At 39.5% G+C, this 15,277-nt stretch overlaps 2 protein-coding genes across 3 annotated transcripts in view; both read left to right on the top strand.

Moving 5' to 3' along the window:
• Positions 1-1,016: 1,016 nt before the first annotated feature.
• On the top strand, positions 1,017-8,995 carry LOC103398445 (neuronal acetylcholine receptor subunit alpha-7-like). The gene is made up of 10 exons (XM_008337072.3): positions 1,017-1,179; positions 2,691-2,830; positions 2,915-2,959; positions 3,080-3,189; positions 3,340-3,419; positions 4,888-5,055; positions 5,141-5,335; positions 6,946-7,032; positions 7,183-7,292; positions 7,744-8,995. Exons 1-10 carry the CDS (start codon positions 1,128-1,130, stop codon positions 8,170-8,172), a joined length of 1,416 nt encoding a protein of 471 aa, XP_008335294.1. The 5' UTR covers positions 1,017-1,127; the 3' UTR covers positions 8,173-8,995.
• Positions 8,996-9,237: 242 nt separating this feature from the next.
• Positions 9,238-15,277, top strand: part of trip4 (thyroid hormone receptor interactor 4) — a 48,153-nt gene continuing 42,113 nt past the window's right edge. The window contains exons 1-11 of one of the 2 annotated variants that reach the window (XM_025053565.1): positions 9,238-9,433; positions 10,278-10,453; positions 10,826-10,956; positions 11,121-11,342; positions 11,436-11,514; positions 11,613-11,718; positions 11,801-12,016; positions 12,112-12,235; positions 12,346-12,539; positions 12,772-12,896; positions 13,005-13,096. In XM_025053565.1, the coding sequence (XP_024909333.1) occupies positions 9,348-9,433; positions 10,278-10,453; positions 10,826-10,956; positions 11,121-11,342; positions 11,436-11,514; positions 11,613-11,718; positions 11,801-12,016; positions 12,112-12,235; positions 12,346-12,539; positions 12,772-12,896; positions 13,005-13,096 (1,551 nt within the window). In that variant the 5' untranslated portion in view covers positions 9,238-9,347. The remainder of the gene's footprint in view (positions 9,434-10,277; positions 10,454-10,825; positions 10,957-11,120; positions 11,343-11,435; positions 11,515-11,612; positions 11,719-11,800; positions 12,017-12,111; positions 12,236-12,345; positions 12,540-12,771; positions 12,897-13,004; positions 13,097-15,277) is intronic. The other variant, XM_008337071.3, reaches the window with a different exon arrangement.

Here is a 15,277-nt window from a genome sequence, read left to right as displayed (position 1 = left end):
CACTGGGACACTTCCGGTTTTCTAACGTATCTAGTTGTCTTTTATTTTTATGGGTCTTGGGCAAGTATTCTGATGGTAATTTTCCACTCTTGTCTCTTTACTTCAGACTTCTTTATCTCCGCAGACAGCAGTCGGTGATTCCTCCTTTCTCCAGTTTTCTGCAGCTCTTGTTACTAAAGCCGCCTCCCGCCACACATAAACACACACAGACTGATCGTTTAAAGTGCGTTATAGAAACAGAAAGGCTCAGCCGACATCTTTAAACGCTTCTTATTCTGCTATTGTTGATGTTCCCTAGGCTGTTGGCCACTAGCTTGAAGAGGATTTACCCCCACCTGCTGGACTGGAATGTGAATCATGTGAACAAAATTACAATATATACAAATTATCGTTAATAAAAAAACACCTAGAAATGTTACGCAAGTGTACACTGTCAGTCCCTAGACTAGGTCCAGGGCCTAGAAACGTTAGGTTTTTTTGTTCATCTTGCCCAGATGATTAAAAAGAAAAAAGAAAAAACTTTGACAGTTTGGATTCTTTTCCTGTTTTCCTCATTATTCAGGCAGAGAAACTGGTTCAGGCCGGTTCTGTGACCTGTCTCTATCTCCAAGCATAACAGTTAGTGCCACGTGTACCAAACACCATCCTGTTATGTAAACCATCAGCATGCACACCTTTCTTTAGTACTTCTCCATTTAGTACAGCATAACAACAGAACAGTAAAGACTTCACTTTGTGAAAATTACTCTTTTTTCTGCAAGTTGGGAATGTTTTCTGTTACAATTTAGGCTGTCACAGGTTTAATAAGTAAGAAAAACGAATATTGTAAGTCCTTACTAATTGGTGCATAATTAATTCCAAACACTCATAAAATCAAGAAAGAGTTTCTTCACGTTTTGTGTTTATTTTCTCATCTCCTCTGTAATTTGAAGGTTACAAAAACACTTCCAGATATTTGACCACCCCATGGGTTGAGGCACATCCCACAATAGGAAGCTATAGTTCCACCCCAGACTATAATCAGGGTGAGTGGGTTTGAGTGTTACAAATGGCAAACTGAGTTCACTACATAAGTGAGTTGGAGTGCAGAGAGACTTGTTTAATTCTGTCACATCCTACAGTCCATCATGGAGCTACACTTGGTCCTTTTCTTTGCTGTTACCGTCTGCTTGGTTAAAGGTAGGAAACACCACTTTTATTAACGCTCTGTCATCTCACTCAAGCTGTTCTAGTCTACAGATCATCTGCTTTGCATCTGTTTCTATGGATTGTACATCAGTGCTACTGTCAGAGACACATACTTCACAGCAATGCTCTATATAGCAGCCAAGAAAACACAAAAGGTGACATTTCTGCAGCTATCTTTCTGTGTCTGCTGAAAACATAAAACCTGTTTTATTCTGTCCTTCAGAATTACCGGTTACACATCACACACTGCATTACTCTGAATAACACTTAAGTTTGTTTTGTTCAAAGCTCTCAGGCTGGTCAGTTTTCCACATCTGTTTCTAATCTCAGTCACTCACAGAGGAAGTTCTCTCATTTCTCCTCAGATCTCGAAAAAAATGTACTCTGCAAATACGGACGTTATGGGAAAATAATGTAGAAAATGTTGGGTATCAGGTTGGATCAACCTCATGTTGTTGTTTTTTCAGTATTATTCACTAAATTGATCATGTAGAGTGAAGAAACCAAAGCTTCAGACACTACTAACAGACGTCTAATTAAAATATTTACTTCATTAAAATATTTTAGAGCCCAAGATGGATCGCAGTTAAAAAAATCACCCCTGATGAGAATTGAACCATTACTACATTACTGTAGTGGCAGCTGTATGATAGTGCAGTATCACCGCTGTAGGTCAGAGGATAGAGTTAACACAGTACTTTTATGTGTACTCTGGAATGTGGACCTCAAACTATTTTGTATGGATTTTTGAGGATGAATCTAAAGACTGGGACCATTGTACACTGACAGCTGTCCACATGTTGTCCGATGGCCCAGGACAAACGTTAATACCGTGTGTTGATGAGGACTGAATGGTCAGTCTGTCAGACTTATCCACTATACTGACCGCAGTTGCCATGCAAAGTGTCATGAATTAGAGACTCACGTCCAAATTGTCACCATGAATTATTTAGCATCATCAAAAATAGAAAACTTTAAACAAAAGTTTCTGTGTACTGGGTTCCTGCAGCAACACTGGTCTTGTGCCTTTCACACATTGTTGTAACTGTTTCTATGGCTATGAGTGAATATGTTAGCCTTCTGCTTTCTGTGCTCAGAAAAGAGAAAAAAACCCCAGCAAAACATCTTTGTAAACCGCAGCTCGCTGAAACAACATGCGGTGTTCTTTTTGGTTTATTTTAAAAATGTCCACAAAATCAAAAAACAAAGTCAAAGTACAGGACTTATGTTGAAAGCGGGCGTGGCAGTGGAGTTAAGAAAACAATAACATCAAATGTTTACTGTGTCTAAATAAGGAGGAGACAAAAGAAAAAGACCGTGAAAGTATATTAGCAAAAACAAAATCTTTATAACAAATTAAAATTTTTCTCAGTAGGTATTACAATTAACCACACAAGGCTGTTGTGGAAGTGACTAATATTAATGATAATATGTATTGAAATATAGTTTTACTGGCAGGTATTTGTGATGTGAATACTCACACTGTTGTCTTTATCCTCCAGTTTCCCACCAGGGACCGAATGAAGCCAGACTTTTCGAAGACCTGCTGCGTGATTACAACTCACTGTCCAGACCAGTCGCTAATGAAACAGACAAGCTCACCGTTACAGTCGGCCTCACTCTGATGCAGATCATGGATGTGGTGAGACAAACCTCTTTCTACAGTGAAATGTATACTACAATATTTGATTTTCACACAATATAAAAAACCCTTTTTTTCCAACAGAATGAGAAGAACCAGATTTTAACGGCCAATGTTTGGCTGCCAATGGTGAGAATTTTCTTTTGGAGAAAGTTTAGGAATCACAACAAAAATATTACTCACTCCTTCATTTGTGAGGCTGATAAGGATAAAAAAATTCCTTAATGATGAAGTGTATTTGTACCCCAGGAATGGAAAGACAATAACCTCAAGTGGGATGTAGAAAACTATCCAGGTGTTACCAATATGAGGTTTCGTCATAGTCAAGTTTGGTCGCCAGACATTCTTCTTTACAACAGGTGGGCATTGGTTGTAGCACCAACCGTGAGAGACATGTATCACAACATACTGCAGTTCAGTGGCCTAAGAGCACCTCCATTCACCTTAGTTGACTTCTGACTGAGAAATGACTGGGAAATCAAAATGATGCCTCTCCATGTGTCTTCCAGTGCTGATGAAAGGTTTGATCCAACGTTCCATACCAACATCCTAGTCGCCCCCTCTGGTAACTGTACTTATATTCCTCCAGGTAAGATTCCCAGATGTGCTTTTCAGGTCAATACTCTTAAAAACGTAAGGGTTACTTATTTGATGAAACTTGGATTGAGTCATTGTTTTTGAATCATTTAAAGATGTACATCTTTAAATGATTCAAAAACAATGACTGTTAGTGGGTAACACTACTTATAGATGTTTTAGCTTAAGAGATCTGGCTGCTGGAAGACTCCTGAAACTGTAGTGCAGTGGTTCCCATCTGGGAGGTGGGGCCTAGAGGGGGCACATAGCTGTGTCACGCCACTTTCAAACAAACACAAAAAGAATTCTGTAATATGCAGGTTTGAAACTTTATTAATTTTTACTCTCAAGTGATTTGCACATCTGCAGAAACTGTGTGAAAAGTAAAAACGATTTCCAGTGGGAAAATGATCTGTGTTTTAAATCCCTCTGTACGGAGGTAATATTCAGAGCAGATGTGCAACTAGTGAGATAATTGTATCTGTTATAACTGCAACAGAAACAACAATGAACTTATCTTTCGTGAGAAAAACAAAAATGAAATGAAGTTACAAACATTTTTGTCAAAACAACTTCATACACAATACAAAAACACAAAAAACATGAGCCTTAATGTAGTTTATGGTTGACGACAATTTCTCCTGGTAATTATTTTATATTACAAAATGGCCAACGCCCAGTCCTGGGAGAAAAAATACATACACTGAGCTGTTATAGAAGACAGCTACATTTATATATGTGTGAACCAGCAAATGAGACAAACATTCACACTGGATGTGCACACATCTGGAAACTGTTAGGCCTTTCTCCTGACAAATGGACATCGACCTTTCCTGGACGTGCACCATTGGCTTTATCTTTCATTTGGGAAAAGCAGTGATACATGAGCTGCTGGAGCAACATCCGGTGTCTTTGGAGACAAGCTGTTGGTGTAGTGAAACCAGATGGTGAGCGCTGAAGACCTAAGGACAGTTTTACTGGCTCTCATCACAGTGTTTTCCCCCACTTCCACACATACATCACTGGTAATATGGGTGGTTCGGGGGTGGGCCGCTCTATTAATTAGGCTGTTTGTTACCATCATAAAAAATCAAGTGATTTTTATTTATCAGCATCAAAATTACTTTACCTAGCAGTAAGTGTTTAACTGCACTCAATGACACTGTTAGAAAAAAGGGAATCATATTTGTTGTTGCTACAGCATTTAAGAAAGCATTTGGACACATCAGACTGCTGATGTGTTTGAAACACATGATGAATTATTTACAGTCAGCCCTTATTCAAATGCACATCTATAGATAACATCAGCGTTACACGAATATATTTACAAATATATATATATAATAGTGTGTACTGGTCACATTATCTACACATCAGAAATAAGCTTGTCTTGAAACTCAGCACACTGTGCACTGGACCTCCTCCAAAACCTGAATAAAGCTGAACACATTAATGCTTGGTGATGGTTCAACCCACATCAGGGATCTTCAAGAGTATTTGCTCCGTGAATATGCGCTGGTTCCCTTTTGACGTCCAAAAGTGTGAGCTGAAGTTTGGCTCGTGGACATACGATGGCCACATGGTGGACTTGAAGATGGGTACCATAGACACCACCCTCTACACTGACAATGGAGAGTGGCATCTTGTCGGTAAGAAGCACCACCGAAAAAAAATACAGTTGTCTTTGGAGGCATTGACACCGAAATACAGCGTTATTTTTGTTTGGCTCCACAGATGTGAAAGGGAAGAGAAGTGTAACTGTCTATGAGTGCTGTCCAGAACCTTATGTTGATGTCACTTTCACTCTGGTGATGCAACGACGGACCTCTTTCTATGCCTTTTATTTTCTCCTGCCCTGTATCCTGATCTCCATCATGGCCGTCATGGTCTTTCTCCTGCCTCCTGACTCTGGGGAGAAGATCACACTGGGTAAGATCTCACAGATTACAGATAAGAAAGCTGAAATCTTCTTGAGTCAGTCTGTTTTGTTGTCATGGGCCACAAGTGTAGGTAGGTGGTTAGTGCTGTTGCCTCACAGCAAAAAGATCACCGATTTGACCCCCAGAGTGTAACTGACCTTCTTGCCTAATGGGATTTGGTGTGTTCTCTTTGAGGCTCAGGGTTTAAACACAGGTTAGTTTAGAAAGACACTGGTCAATAGGTATGAGTGTGACCTGTGATGGTACTGTCTACACGTGGGAGGTGCCAGGGGGCGCTAGGAGTGCCTCAGAATATTGGAGGGAAGATACGAATTTTATTTTTATTTTTATTAATGTAACAGTTGGACTCTCAAGTTTCTAATGTTTGAATCCACCTGGTGTGGCAGCTGCAGCATAATCAGTCATAATCTGTGTAGACCTGGCGCTTTGTGCCTGTAATCAAGATTGTTCGATAATAATTTTCTTTTGCTGAACAAATGTAATAATGATTAAATAGTAAATGAAGGTAAGAAAAGCTGATGTTTCTTTACATATTTTGTAGCATTGTCTGTGGGTTTGTAAACGGGTCCTTGGCAAACCCTGGTCTACACTACAGTGTATCCCACCCTTTCTTAGTTACTGCTGGGATTAATCAGTTTGACATGAGTGTTGTGTTTGGCTCTTTTCCTATTAATTCCCTTTAGGGATCACACATCTTTAAAACAAATCCAAGGACATCAAAGACCTGGAGCTGAGTTTGGTTGTTGAAAAAACACAACTGCATAACTAAATGTGTTCCTGATGTTTTGACACCTGACACCAAACGGTCATTGTAACAACCTTACATAATCCTCTGATAGCACTAAAAAACTTTCTTCACTAAGAGGTCTCTAAGCAAACATACACTGTGGGATTTAGATATGAGCTCAGCACATCTGTACTTTTCCCACTTGGGAATGAATTAGTCTGACAGCTTTTGTCCACCTCTGTGACCTGCAGTGGTTTCCTCAGACAGCATTTCTTCCTGCTGTTCTTCTTAGACTGTGTCCACGTCTTTACACTTGTGCTGTCAGACGGGCTCTGTGACATACACTGATGAACTGACTGTCAGACAAGACAAGAGGGAAAAAAGGTTGCGCACTTTTCAACTGTCACAGCGAGAGTGTTATGTGCAACATACATATTTTACAGTGTAAAGGAAATGGAGAGAGCCGGCCTGTAAAATTATGCAGCTTGTGCCTCCTGTGAATCTTTAGAGCTCTGTGTTACAGCTGTATTCATGCATTCAAACAGGAGGGCTCAGAGCAGCTGTGCTAGTGCATGTGTGCATTCCTTCAGATGGAACTGAGGAAGAGAAAACGGCTGCAATTGAGATGCACACAGGAAACAGACACCACAGACAGGCACACACACAAAGCAGTTTGAGAAAACAAGTATTGAAATCTAGAAAAATAAATTCACTACACAGAAATCCAGTCCAATGGTTCTCAACCTGAAAACAGAAATGTATTGGTTACAGCATGAATGGACTTGATTTCAGAACTTACTTTAACAGTACTGTTCCTGTTCCAACTACTGTGTTCCTGTTTCTGACTTTCTGACTTTTTGACTGTTCTCCAGGCATCACTGTCCTGCTCTCCATGGTTGTCTTCATGCTCCTTATTGCACAGGTCATACCTGCGTCCTCTGACACCGTGCCCTTGATCGGTAAGCAGTTACTGCACTCTACTACTACATGTCTACTACACAAAGAGCGCAGAGCTGCAAAATGTACTGTTTAGTTTTCTGGTGTATTTCGCTGCATTCAGAGACTGAATGTTCTATATCTCAGTGTCTCCTCTGTTGTCTTTAAAACAGCTCAGTACTTTGCTGTCATCTTGGTCATTGTTGCGCTCTCAGTGGCTGCAACAGTTGTGGTTTTACATTTTCATCATCATGACCCGAGAGGATGTTCAATGCCAAAATGGGTAGGTTTTATGTGATGCAACTTTCCTGTCATGTTTACCTACATTATAAAACATTATCACCCAGTTCAATTCAAATAATTTAGGCTAATATAGCTACCAGACCATCCAAAATAATTTTATTGGTAAACAAGTTTGGACTCACTTTGTAAGTGAATTAGAGCAGTTTGTTATACTTATACTTGTCCGATATTACATCTAAATGTTAAGCATCTAATCTCACAAACCTCTAATTACTCAAATTAATGAATAATTAATAATTAATTAAGTAAGTCACTCAGAGCATGGAAAACAATCCATCAAAAATGTATTTAGTTAACCAGATATAAAAGCAGCTCTGCAGAAAAAGTTGGTTACGTTTATTTTATGACATTTTTTAGCTAAAAGTTAAGCATATGCACGGTTGATGAGAGTCTTGTTTAGTAATCTGTAATCAATGTTTTGGATCGGAAAGATCCGTGTCCTCCTGCTGGACTTTTGTCCCAGATTCCTGTGCATGAAGCTTCCAGGTGAAGGTCGAAGACAGTCTCCTGGCGACAAGGCTCAACGGGGAAGTATGAGCAGCATGGAACTCAATATTCCCATTTCTACACCTGCCACGCCTGCTGACTCCAGTGGAGAGAAAAAAGGAAAATGCGAAGATGCAATGCTCCTTCTAAATGGAGGAGAGAAGGCACAAGGAAAGGAACCGGAGCTGGTCAAGATTCTGGAAGAGGTTCGTTACATCGCAAGACAGTTTTATGACCAGGACAAGGATAAATTAGTGAGCAACGACTGGAAATTTGCTGCAGCTGTCCTTGACAGGCTTTGTCTCGTGGCTTTTTCAATTGTTACATTCTTGTGCACTGTTGTAATGCTGATGTCAGCACCAAGCACTGAATAAGTCATTTCTTCATTATGATAAAGGAGTTTGTTAAAATATGGAAAAGAAAACTGTTTCCATTTATGATGTGAGAGTTGATACATGTGCATTTTGGCTAATGAAATAATGAAGAGGTTACTAAGGTGTGAAATACAAATTCCATTTAAAGAGAAAAATCCAGTTCAGTTTAGAGAAATCAAAACATCAGTTATTTGAGAGAAAAAAAGGAAATTCAAATAAGAAAGAAGTGGTTTACGTAACCAAGCATTTTATTAATCAGATAACTTGTTTACTAATAACTAATAACCTTTTTATGACATAGATTAGTGCACTAATCATCAATGTTTACTCATAAGAACTTTTTAAAAACTCTATAGTAAGGCTGAATTAATGGTATTTGTCAAGCCTGATACATGTGTACTTATGACAGTTTATCAAGTGAAGATACTCACTAGTATTCCATGTATGATATATGCCACAATATCTCCTGTTTCATTAAATCTTTTGTGCAAAATACTAAATTCAAACCAGGGCAGTGATGTTGATGCCACCACAGAACTAATGTAACCTTGTTTTTGCTTTTACCTTTTTTCTTAATAATTTTCTTATTAGGACAACACAAGGATTTTATAGGCTTTGTTTTTTAAAACTGTAACATTCAGCTAATAAACATTTATTTCTTGTCGTCTGTGTTGTCTTTGCATCACGTGTGTTTGAGTTTACTTTTCATTCCCTATTTAGCTCCTCATGACAAAATTACAAATCATAACTCACAACAACACCAGTGACTCAGTGTGTTAATACAAAAAATATTCTGATTACCTTCTTAAGAGAGACTTATTTTGGGTAATACCAGATTATTGTGAACATAAAATAAATGATGGTGATGGTGAATTTCCCTGTGCTTCACAGTTTAAACAGACACCGACATCAACACGCGTATTTACAATATATAACATTTGGGGGGGGAGGGGGGGGGGCATCTATAATTATCATACACACAAGCAAATTTGAATAACTAACAATAAAATAACCGTGAAAACAAGCCAGGAACCTTTATTCCTCAGTTGTGTTTTACAGGAACAGATTTTGTGTTGACACTCAATGTGTGCGACGTGGTTATTCGTCCGGATGGAAATTCGTTCCTGCCGAAGCTTCTCGCTGTCATTTCGTCTGACAGTTTAAAGTCATTCTTTATGAGAATGTCGGACGCTTTGCTCCAGTGGTGCTTGGATCAGTTACACCATCAGTTCGGACTGGAAGCATGTGAAGACATCATAAAGTAAGAAACGAATGAGAAAGTAAATGATTCCGACTGCGTATAGGAGGCCTTTACTGTGTCATGCTGTGATGGGGAAACGTGTTCAAAGTAAATACGTCACATACGATTATGTGTTATTTCAGTTTTAGTTCCAGACGCGTTGAAATATATTTATCCACCTCTGTTTATGCAAAGATAGATAAATACATATTTATACATATATAAGAAATAACTGATATAAGAAGTGTCTCACTCACGTCATTATATAATAACATCCAATAAAAATACACATTTACATGAATGCACATTATTAATTCATAACAAAATGACAAAAACGCATTACAGTTGTACAGCATACGTAGTTTACTGTTGTTGTTGTTGTTTCTGTGTTCAGTCTGATTATGTTTCATTGTACGAGAAAGCCGAATGACAGGACATCACAACATCAAACACACTGTCACGCACCACAATGGTGATAACAAACAAATCATTCGATATAACCCAACAGACAAAAAGTATTTAAATGCAAGAGTTTTAGTTATAGCGGTAATATTTGCCAAGACTCCTCCCACTCCTAAAGATGCGATTGTTTTTGCTCCTTTGATAGTGCGTTCAAACCACCTAAAATATTCAGCTTGATTTCTAAATCATTCTCGGCAAAAGAAGCTGCGTGCTTGAAAGCCTTCTACTAGTATACTGTAATTTTCACATCATCTAGTGAGTAAACCTGCAAACATACACAGGGTAGTTTAGCAGCAGTGATGCACACAATTACCCAGACTAGTGACCAAATGTAGCCCAATAAGGACAGCATATCCTTCTTTGTACTACAGTACTACACCAAAGTCACTGTGTTGTCATCCAGATACATTCTGTCCATCGAATCAGCGGAAGAGATCGAGGAATACTTGATAGACCTTCTGCAGGGTGCAGATGGTAAGAAAAGGCACTTCATAGACCAGCTCCTCAGCAGATGGAAGAGGACCCAAAGATCTCCAGATCCTGTGGCTATCTTTCCTCTTAAAGAATCTCTTCCTTTTGGTAAGATTAAAAAAAATCTGAGCACTTTTCATAGCTACATGCACTGATATTACTTGTGGCAATATGTCAAGTGTGAAGTTTCCTTATTTTTGTGGAGCAAGAAGAGCACTGGTTTCTATTCCTGGTTGATCTTTCTCTATGGCGTTTGCATGTTCTCACCGTGTGTGCTTTGTTAGGGGAGTAGGTTGATTGGACACTATAAATTGACGATAGGTATAAAGGTGAGTCGGTGATAGCTGGGATTGGCTTGGGTGCCCTTTCGACCCTGAAAAGGAATAAGTAGTAGATGATGGCTAAATGGATGGATAGATAGATACATACATGTTTTTTAATGTCATCTGAATTTTGATTTCATATTTACTCCTTTCTTAGATCCACAGGACCAGACTAAAGACACACAGAAGAAGTCTAAACGCAAAGGTCGTAACAGGCAGGAAGCATTGAGTGTGAACCAAACAGAACCTGAACCAGAAGTGGTCAAAACCCCCATTGATTTGATGAGAGTGAGTACACATGGTTTGGGTCTCTCTTTGAGTTCAGTGGGTCTTTCTTTGTTGGTTAATACAATAATGACACATTAAGTTCATTTACATCAAGGTGAAATCTCTGACAGCACATTAAACCACCTGACTTGTTTCAAACAATACTGTATCTACTGCTTTCATAGGCCCAAGAAAACATTAACAGTTCTTCATCATCAAAGAAAAAGAACAAATTTGTGAGTCTTTATGCCAAAGAGGGACAGGACAAGCTTGCCGTCCTTCTGCCTGGTCGACATTCCTGTGAGTGCCTTGCTCAAAAGCATACACTAATCAACAATTGTATCAGCTGTGGTCGCATTGTGTGTGAGCAAGAAGGCTCAGGACCCTGTCTCTTCTGTGGCAGCCTGGTATGAAATATTTACACTCCTTATTTCTGTGATTCTTTGGATTTTAATATGACATCATATGGCGCTTATACCTAAGGTTTTATTCTGATTAAGGTCTGCACAAAAGAGGAGCAAGAGATCCTACAGAGAGACTCGAACAAAAGCCAGAAGCTGAGAAAGAAACTCATGGGAGGTGAGAATTAAAAGACAAAAGTTAAATAAAAACCAATGCCAGAATTAGATGAATTTGGAACTGTAGCAAGATAATGAATTTTCTCTTGTTACTGAAAGACTTTGGAGAAAGAGACATCCTCCCACACCAAGAGGCTAAGATCAAGGCTGGGTTGGAGAAAGCTGTTCAACATAAAGAGAAACTGCTGGAATATGACAAAAACAGGTAAACTGTAGAAAAACACACAGTCCAGAAAAAGACTTCTGTTGAAGGATATTTTTTCCTGATTTTGTTTTCTGATTTGCAGTGTCCGGAGAACACAGGTTCTTGATGACGAGTCTGATTACTTCGCTGCGGAATCTAACCAGTGGTTGTCACCTGGTGAACGTGAAAAAATGATAAAAAAAGAAGAGGAGCTCCGAGCGATCCGCCACGCCTCTCGCAAGGACAGGAAGATTACCTTGGACTTTGCTGGTAGACAAGTGATTGATGAAGGAAACGACCTCACGGAGTATTATAACAAGTAAAATAATCACGCTGCACTCAAATGGAAGACAGATTTATGTGGTATTTTCTCAACTAAAGACTATTTTCTTTTGACTTTTGTTCGATTTACAGGCTGGATGAGTTTGCTAAGGGCAGTGACACTATGTCAAAGTCTCCAAGGCACACTGACAGACAAAGTGGAAAGCACAACATCCGGGGGCTGGTCAATCCCAACATATTGCAAGATGCACCAGAGGTAGGACGTCCTAGTTGATATTTCTCTGCATCTGCGGATGAGTTATTGGCTATTTTTATTAGAGCACATGAAATTTACCTGTACATTTTGAATCCACCCACTAAAATTAGTGGGTTAATATCAGAACAAGTGAAACCCCCAGAGGAATCATGAATCAGAAAAAGAGTTTGGTAGAAGAGAAGGGAAGTGAAGAACGAAACAGGCTGCGCCTTCAAGACAAGGAGCTGCAGGAGATTTCTGATGGAGGCTGGTGCCTCAGCATGCACCAGCCGTGGGCCTCACTGCTGGTCAAAGGCATTAAGAGGTTAGCAGTGGATGTGTGACAAATGGTGTGTTTGTTTGTTTTTCTGTCACCGCACAAAAATCAAGCCAAAACATCCTGCATATGTGTGCTGACATTCTCCACTGGAGGCATCATTTGTAACCTGTTGGCCCGCTTGGGGTCGTTCAAAATGTTCAGTATTTCCCTTGCTCAAAGACTGAGGAGAAATTGTAACAGTATAACTGTATCAAATGTGTTTTGTGTGTGTTTCAAGGGTAGAAGGACGGACTTGGTACACGTCACACAGAGGCCGTCTTTGGATCGCTGCTGCTGCTAAGAAGCCCACTCCTCAGGAAGTTGCTGAGGTGGAAGCAATGTATCAACAAATATATAAAAAAGGTTGAAGTAGTAAATCGTCAGGGTTAAAATATTGCAGTTTTTGACTGCTTGAAGCCGGTGTGAGCATGTTATTGACCGTTCTTTCACTGCGTCTTGTTTTCTGCACAGAGACCAGGTTTCCCAAAGACTACCCCACTGGCTGCTTGTTGGGATGTGTTCACATGACTGACTGCTTATCCCAGGAGCAGTTCAAAGAGCAGGTCAGTGAAGTGGTACATGTTACATTTCTTTCTAATGAACTGAAATCAGATAATAAGGTAAGACAAGTAAAATAAAACTTCTATACAATAATAGCTTTGCACTTTTATTTATTTACACACAGACTTTCTGCTGCTCAAAGCTCTACTTTACTGATGAATCCATTGTTAAGGGTAGAAGTCATTGCAATATTGAGTCCGACCAACAGAGGGCAGGCCACACCTATTATTGAACAACTACCTACCCACTATAATTTTCACATTATTCTCACTAGAGGCAGTATTCACCACAGTTGTAGCTTCATTGCTGCAGTTACTTCTCACTGTAATAACCTGTGATATGAAGAGTTCAGGCCGATGTAAAGCCATGAAGTTATTATGGCTCATAGATAAGGACGACATCACTGGTGAAAGAGTGAGAAATCCTCCTCAACCAAAGTGTAACAATGGATTCTACACCGTGTGAGTTTGCACAGCTCCATCGGCAGCACTGCTAATTTTCATAAACTGTTTATTTGAGCCTTTACGCCAACTTGCGTTAATTAATTGCAGTTTTACCGTGTAAAAAACTTCCCACTGCCGATTAAGCCATTACAAATTGAGTCAGTCTGTTCCATTTGCTGCCAGTGGAACACAGATTTAGCCTCAATTACCTTGCTGTTTTCCCTCTGTCTTTGGGAGACACTCCTCTGTCTTTGTTTCACTGAACACGTCTTATGACATTAAATACTCTGCCTTTACTAGAAGACAATTACTTGATTCATTGAGCAGTCAAATGCCAGAACATCAATCAGCACCTCCTTTATTAACAAAAATATCAAACTATCTCAATGTCCGCCCTTTTAGATGTACCAGGTTTCATCATTCTGTTCTAAGAGGTTGTTGGAGTTATGTTTTAAAATAGATCAAATCTAAAAATGTGTCCCCGTGCTTTTGACAAAGGAGCCTAACAAAGGACGATACTTTATTTTAATTTAATTTTTATTTTGAATTTGGTTGCCTTGCTCTCTGTCACATTGCCTTCTTCTGAACATATTAGTATAACAGGACCTGTAGGAGCCAGAACCTCTGCAGACTATGGCATTTGTTTCTTTCTTCCTTTAGTATGACGTCTAGAATCTGCAGCCTCGCCTGCAAGAAATGTAGACACTATAGAAATAGTTACATCTCTCAGAATAGTGCACACTAAAGCTGTGTATTTGGTGTAGTATATTATATACCATACAGTACAGACGTAGCTAATCATTGAACAGCCCCTCTGCAAAAGCCTTCTCACACAAGGCCAAACAGACATGTTCAGTGGTCTCATGTGGTGGAAAAGTGATATTATCCTTTTGTGGATGTAGAACTTGTATTTCTGTGAATCTTTGACTGCGCTTTATCATAATTCCCAATTTGGATTATGAAGCAGTTCTTATTTTCTGAAGGTTTTTTTTGTAGTTTGGACACGAATAAAACTACTTAAAAAGTATGCTGCTGCATGGTTTGAATTCCGACTACTGGGAACCATAAATCCAAGAGCTTTCCCCCCTTTCTCCCCTCTTCTTATTCTCTCTTCCACCACTCGTTCCACCCAGGGCTGTAAAATCATGTTTGCAGGCAGTGTGACTGCCCTTTCATCCTGTGAAAGGTTCTATTTGTGTGTGTGTGTGTGTGTGTGTCTAGAGCAGCCATAAATAACACCCCCCACCCTACACAAGGCCCCTCAGTGAGAAGAAAGGGAAATGTAGAAAATGGGGAAGCAACAATGAAAGAGCAACATTACCAAACAACATGTAACAGTATTGAACAGTTGGTCAGTCCATCCATAACTGCACATGTTCTAAAAAGGCAGCAGCTAATAGTTGTTTATTGTGCTGCATTTGGAGACCATTTTCTTTCTTTTCTAAGTGCAGAGATGTGTGTGTTATGCTTGTTCATATTAGCACACAGCTGAGGTGCTGGGCTGCCTGAGTGGGTGAGGTGTAGGATTTACTGTCCTGTGCTGGCAGCTGTGGGTGGTTAGAGGGGGATGGTGAAGGACAGACAGCTATTATTCTTCACGCTCTTCTAAATCTGCCCCTGGTGATGTGTGAAATATTTAGAGAAGGCAGTAATGTGGGTAGATAAGGAAAGCATGAGGGAAACACTGTGACATTTATGCCAGAATGCCATAAATGCTGAAAACACAGAATGTCACCGATC

The sequence above is a fragment of the Cynoglossus semilaevis genome, unplaced genomic scaffold (genome assembly GCF_000523025.1).
Source record: "Cynoglossus semilaevis isolate Cse_v1.0 unplaced genomic scaffold, Cse_v1.0 scaffold1721, whole genome shotgun sequence".
Classification (NCBI taxonomy): Eukaryota; Metazoa; Chordata; class Actinopteri; order Pleuronectiformes; family Cynoglossidae; genus Cynoglossus; species Cynoglossus semilaevis.
This window is presented reverse-complemented; position numbering and strand designations above follow the sequence as displayed.

What these genes read in the sequence shown, in the direction of transcription:
- LOC103398445 (XM_008337072.3), top strand. Translation starts at nt 1,128, where the DNA reads ATGGAGCTACACTTGGTCCTTTTCTTTGCTGTTACCGTCTGCTTGGTT. An exon ending in GACATTCTTCTTTACAACAG is followed by an intron (nt 3,190 to 3,339) that starts GTGGGCATTGGT and finishes TGTGTCTTCCAG; the next exon opens with TGCTGATGAAAGGTTTGATC. An exon ending in GATGTTCAATGCCAAAATGG is followed by an intron (nt 7,293 to 7,743) that starts GTAGGTTTTATG and finishes TGGATCGGAAAG; the next exon opens with ATCCGTGTCCTCCTGCTGGA.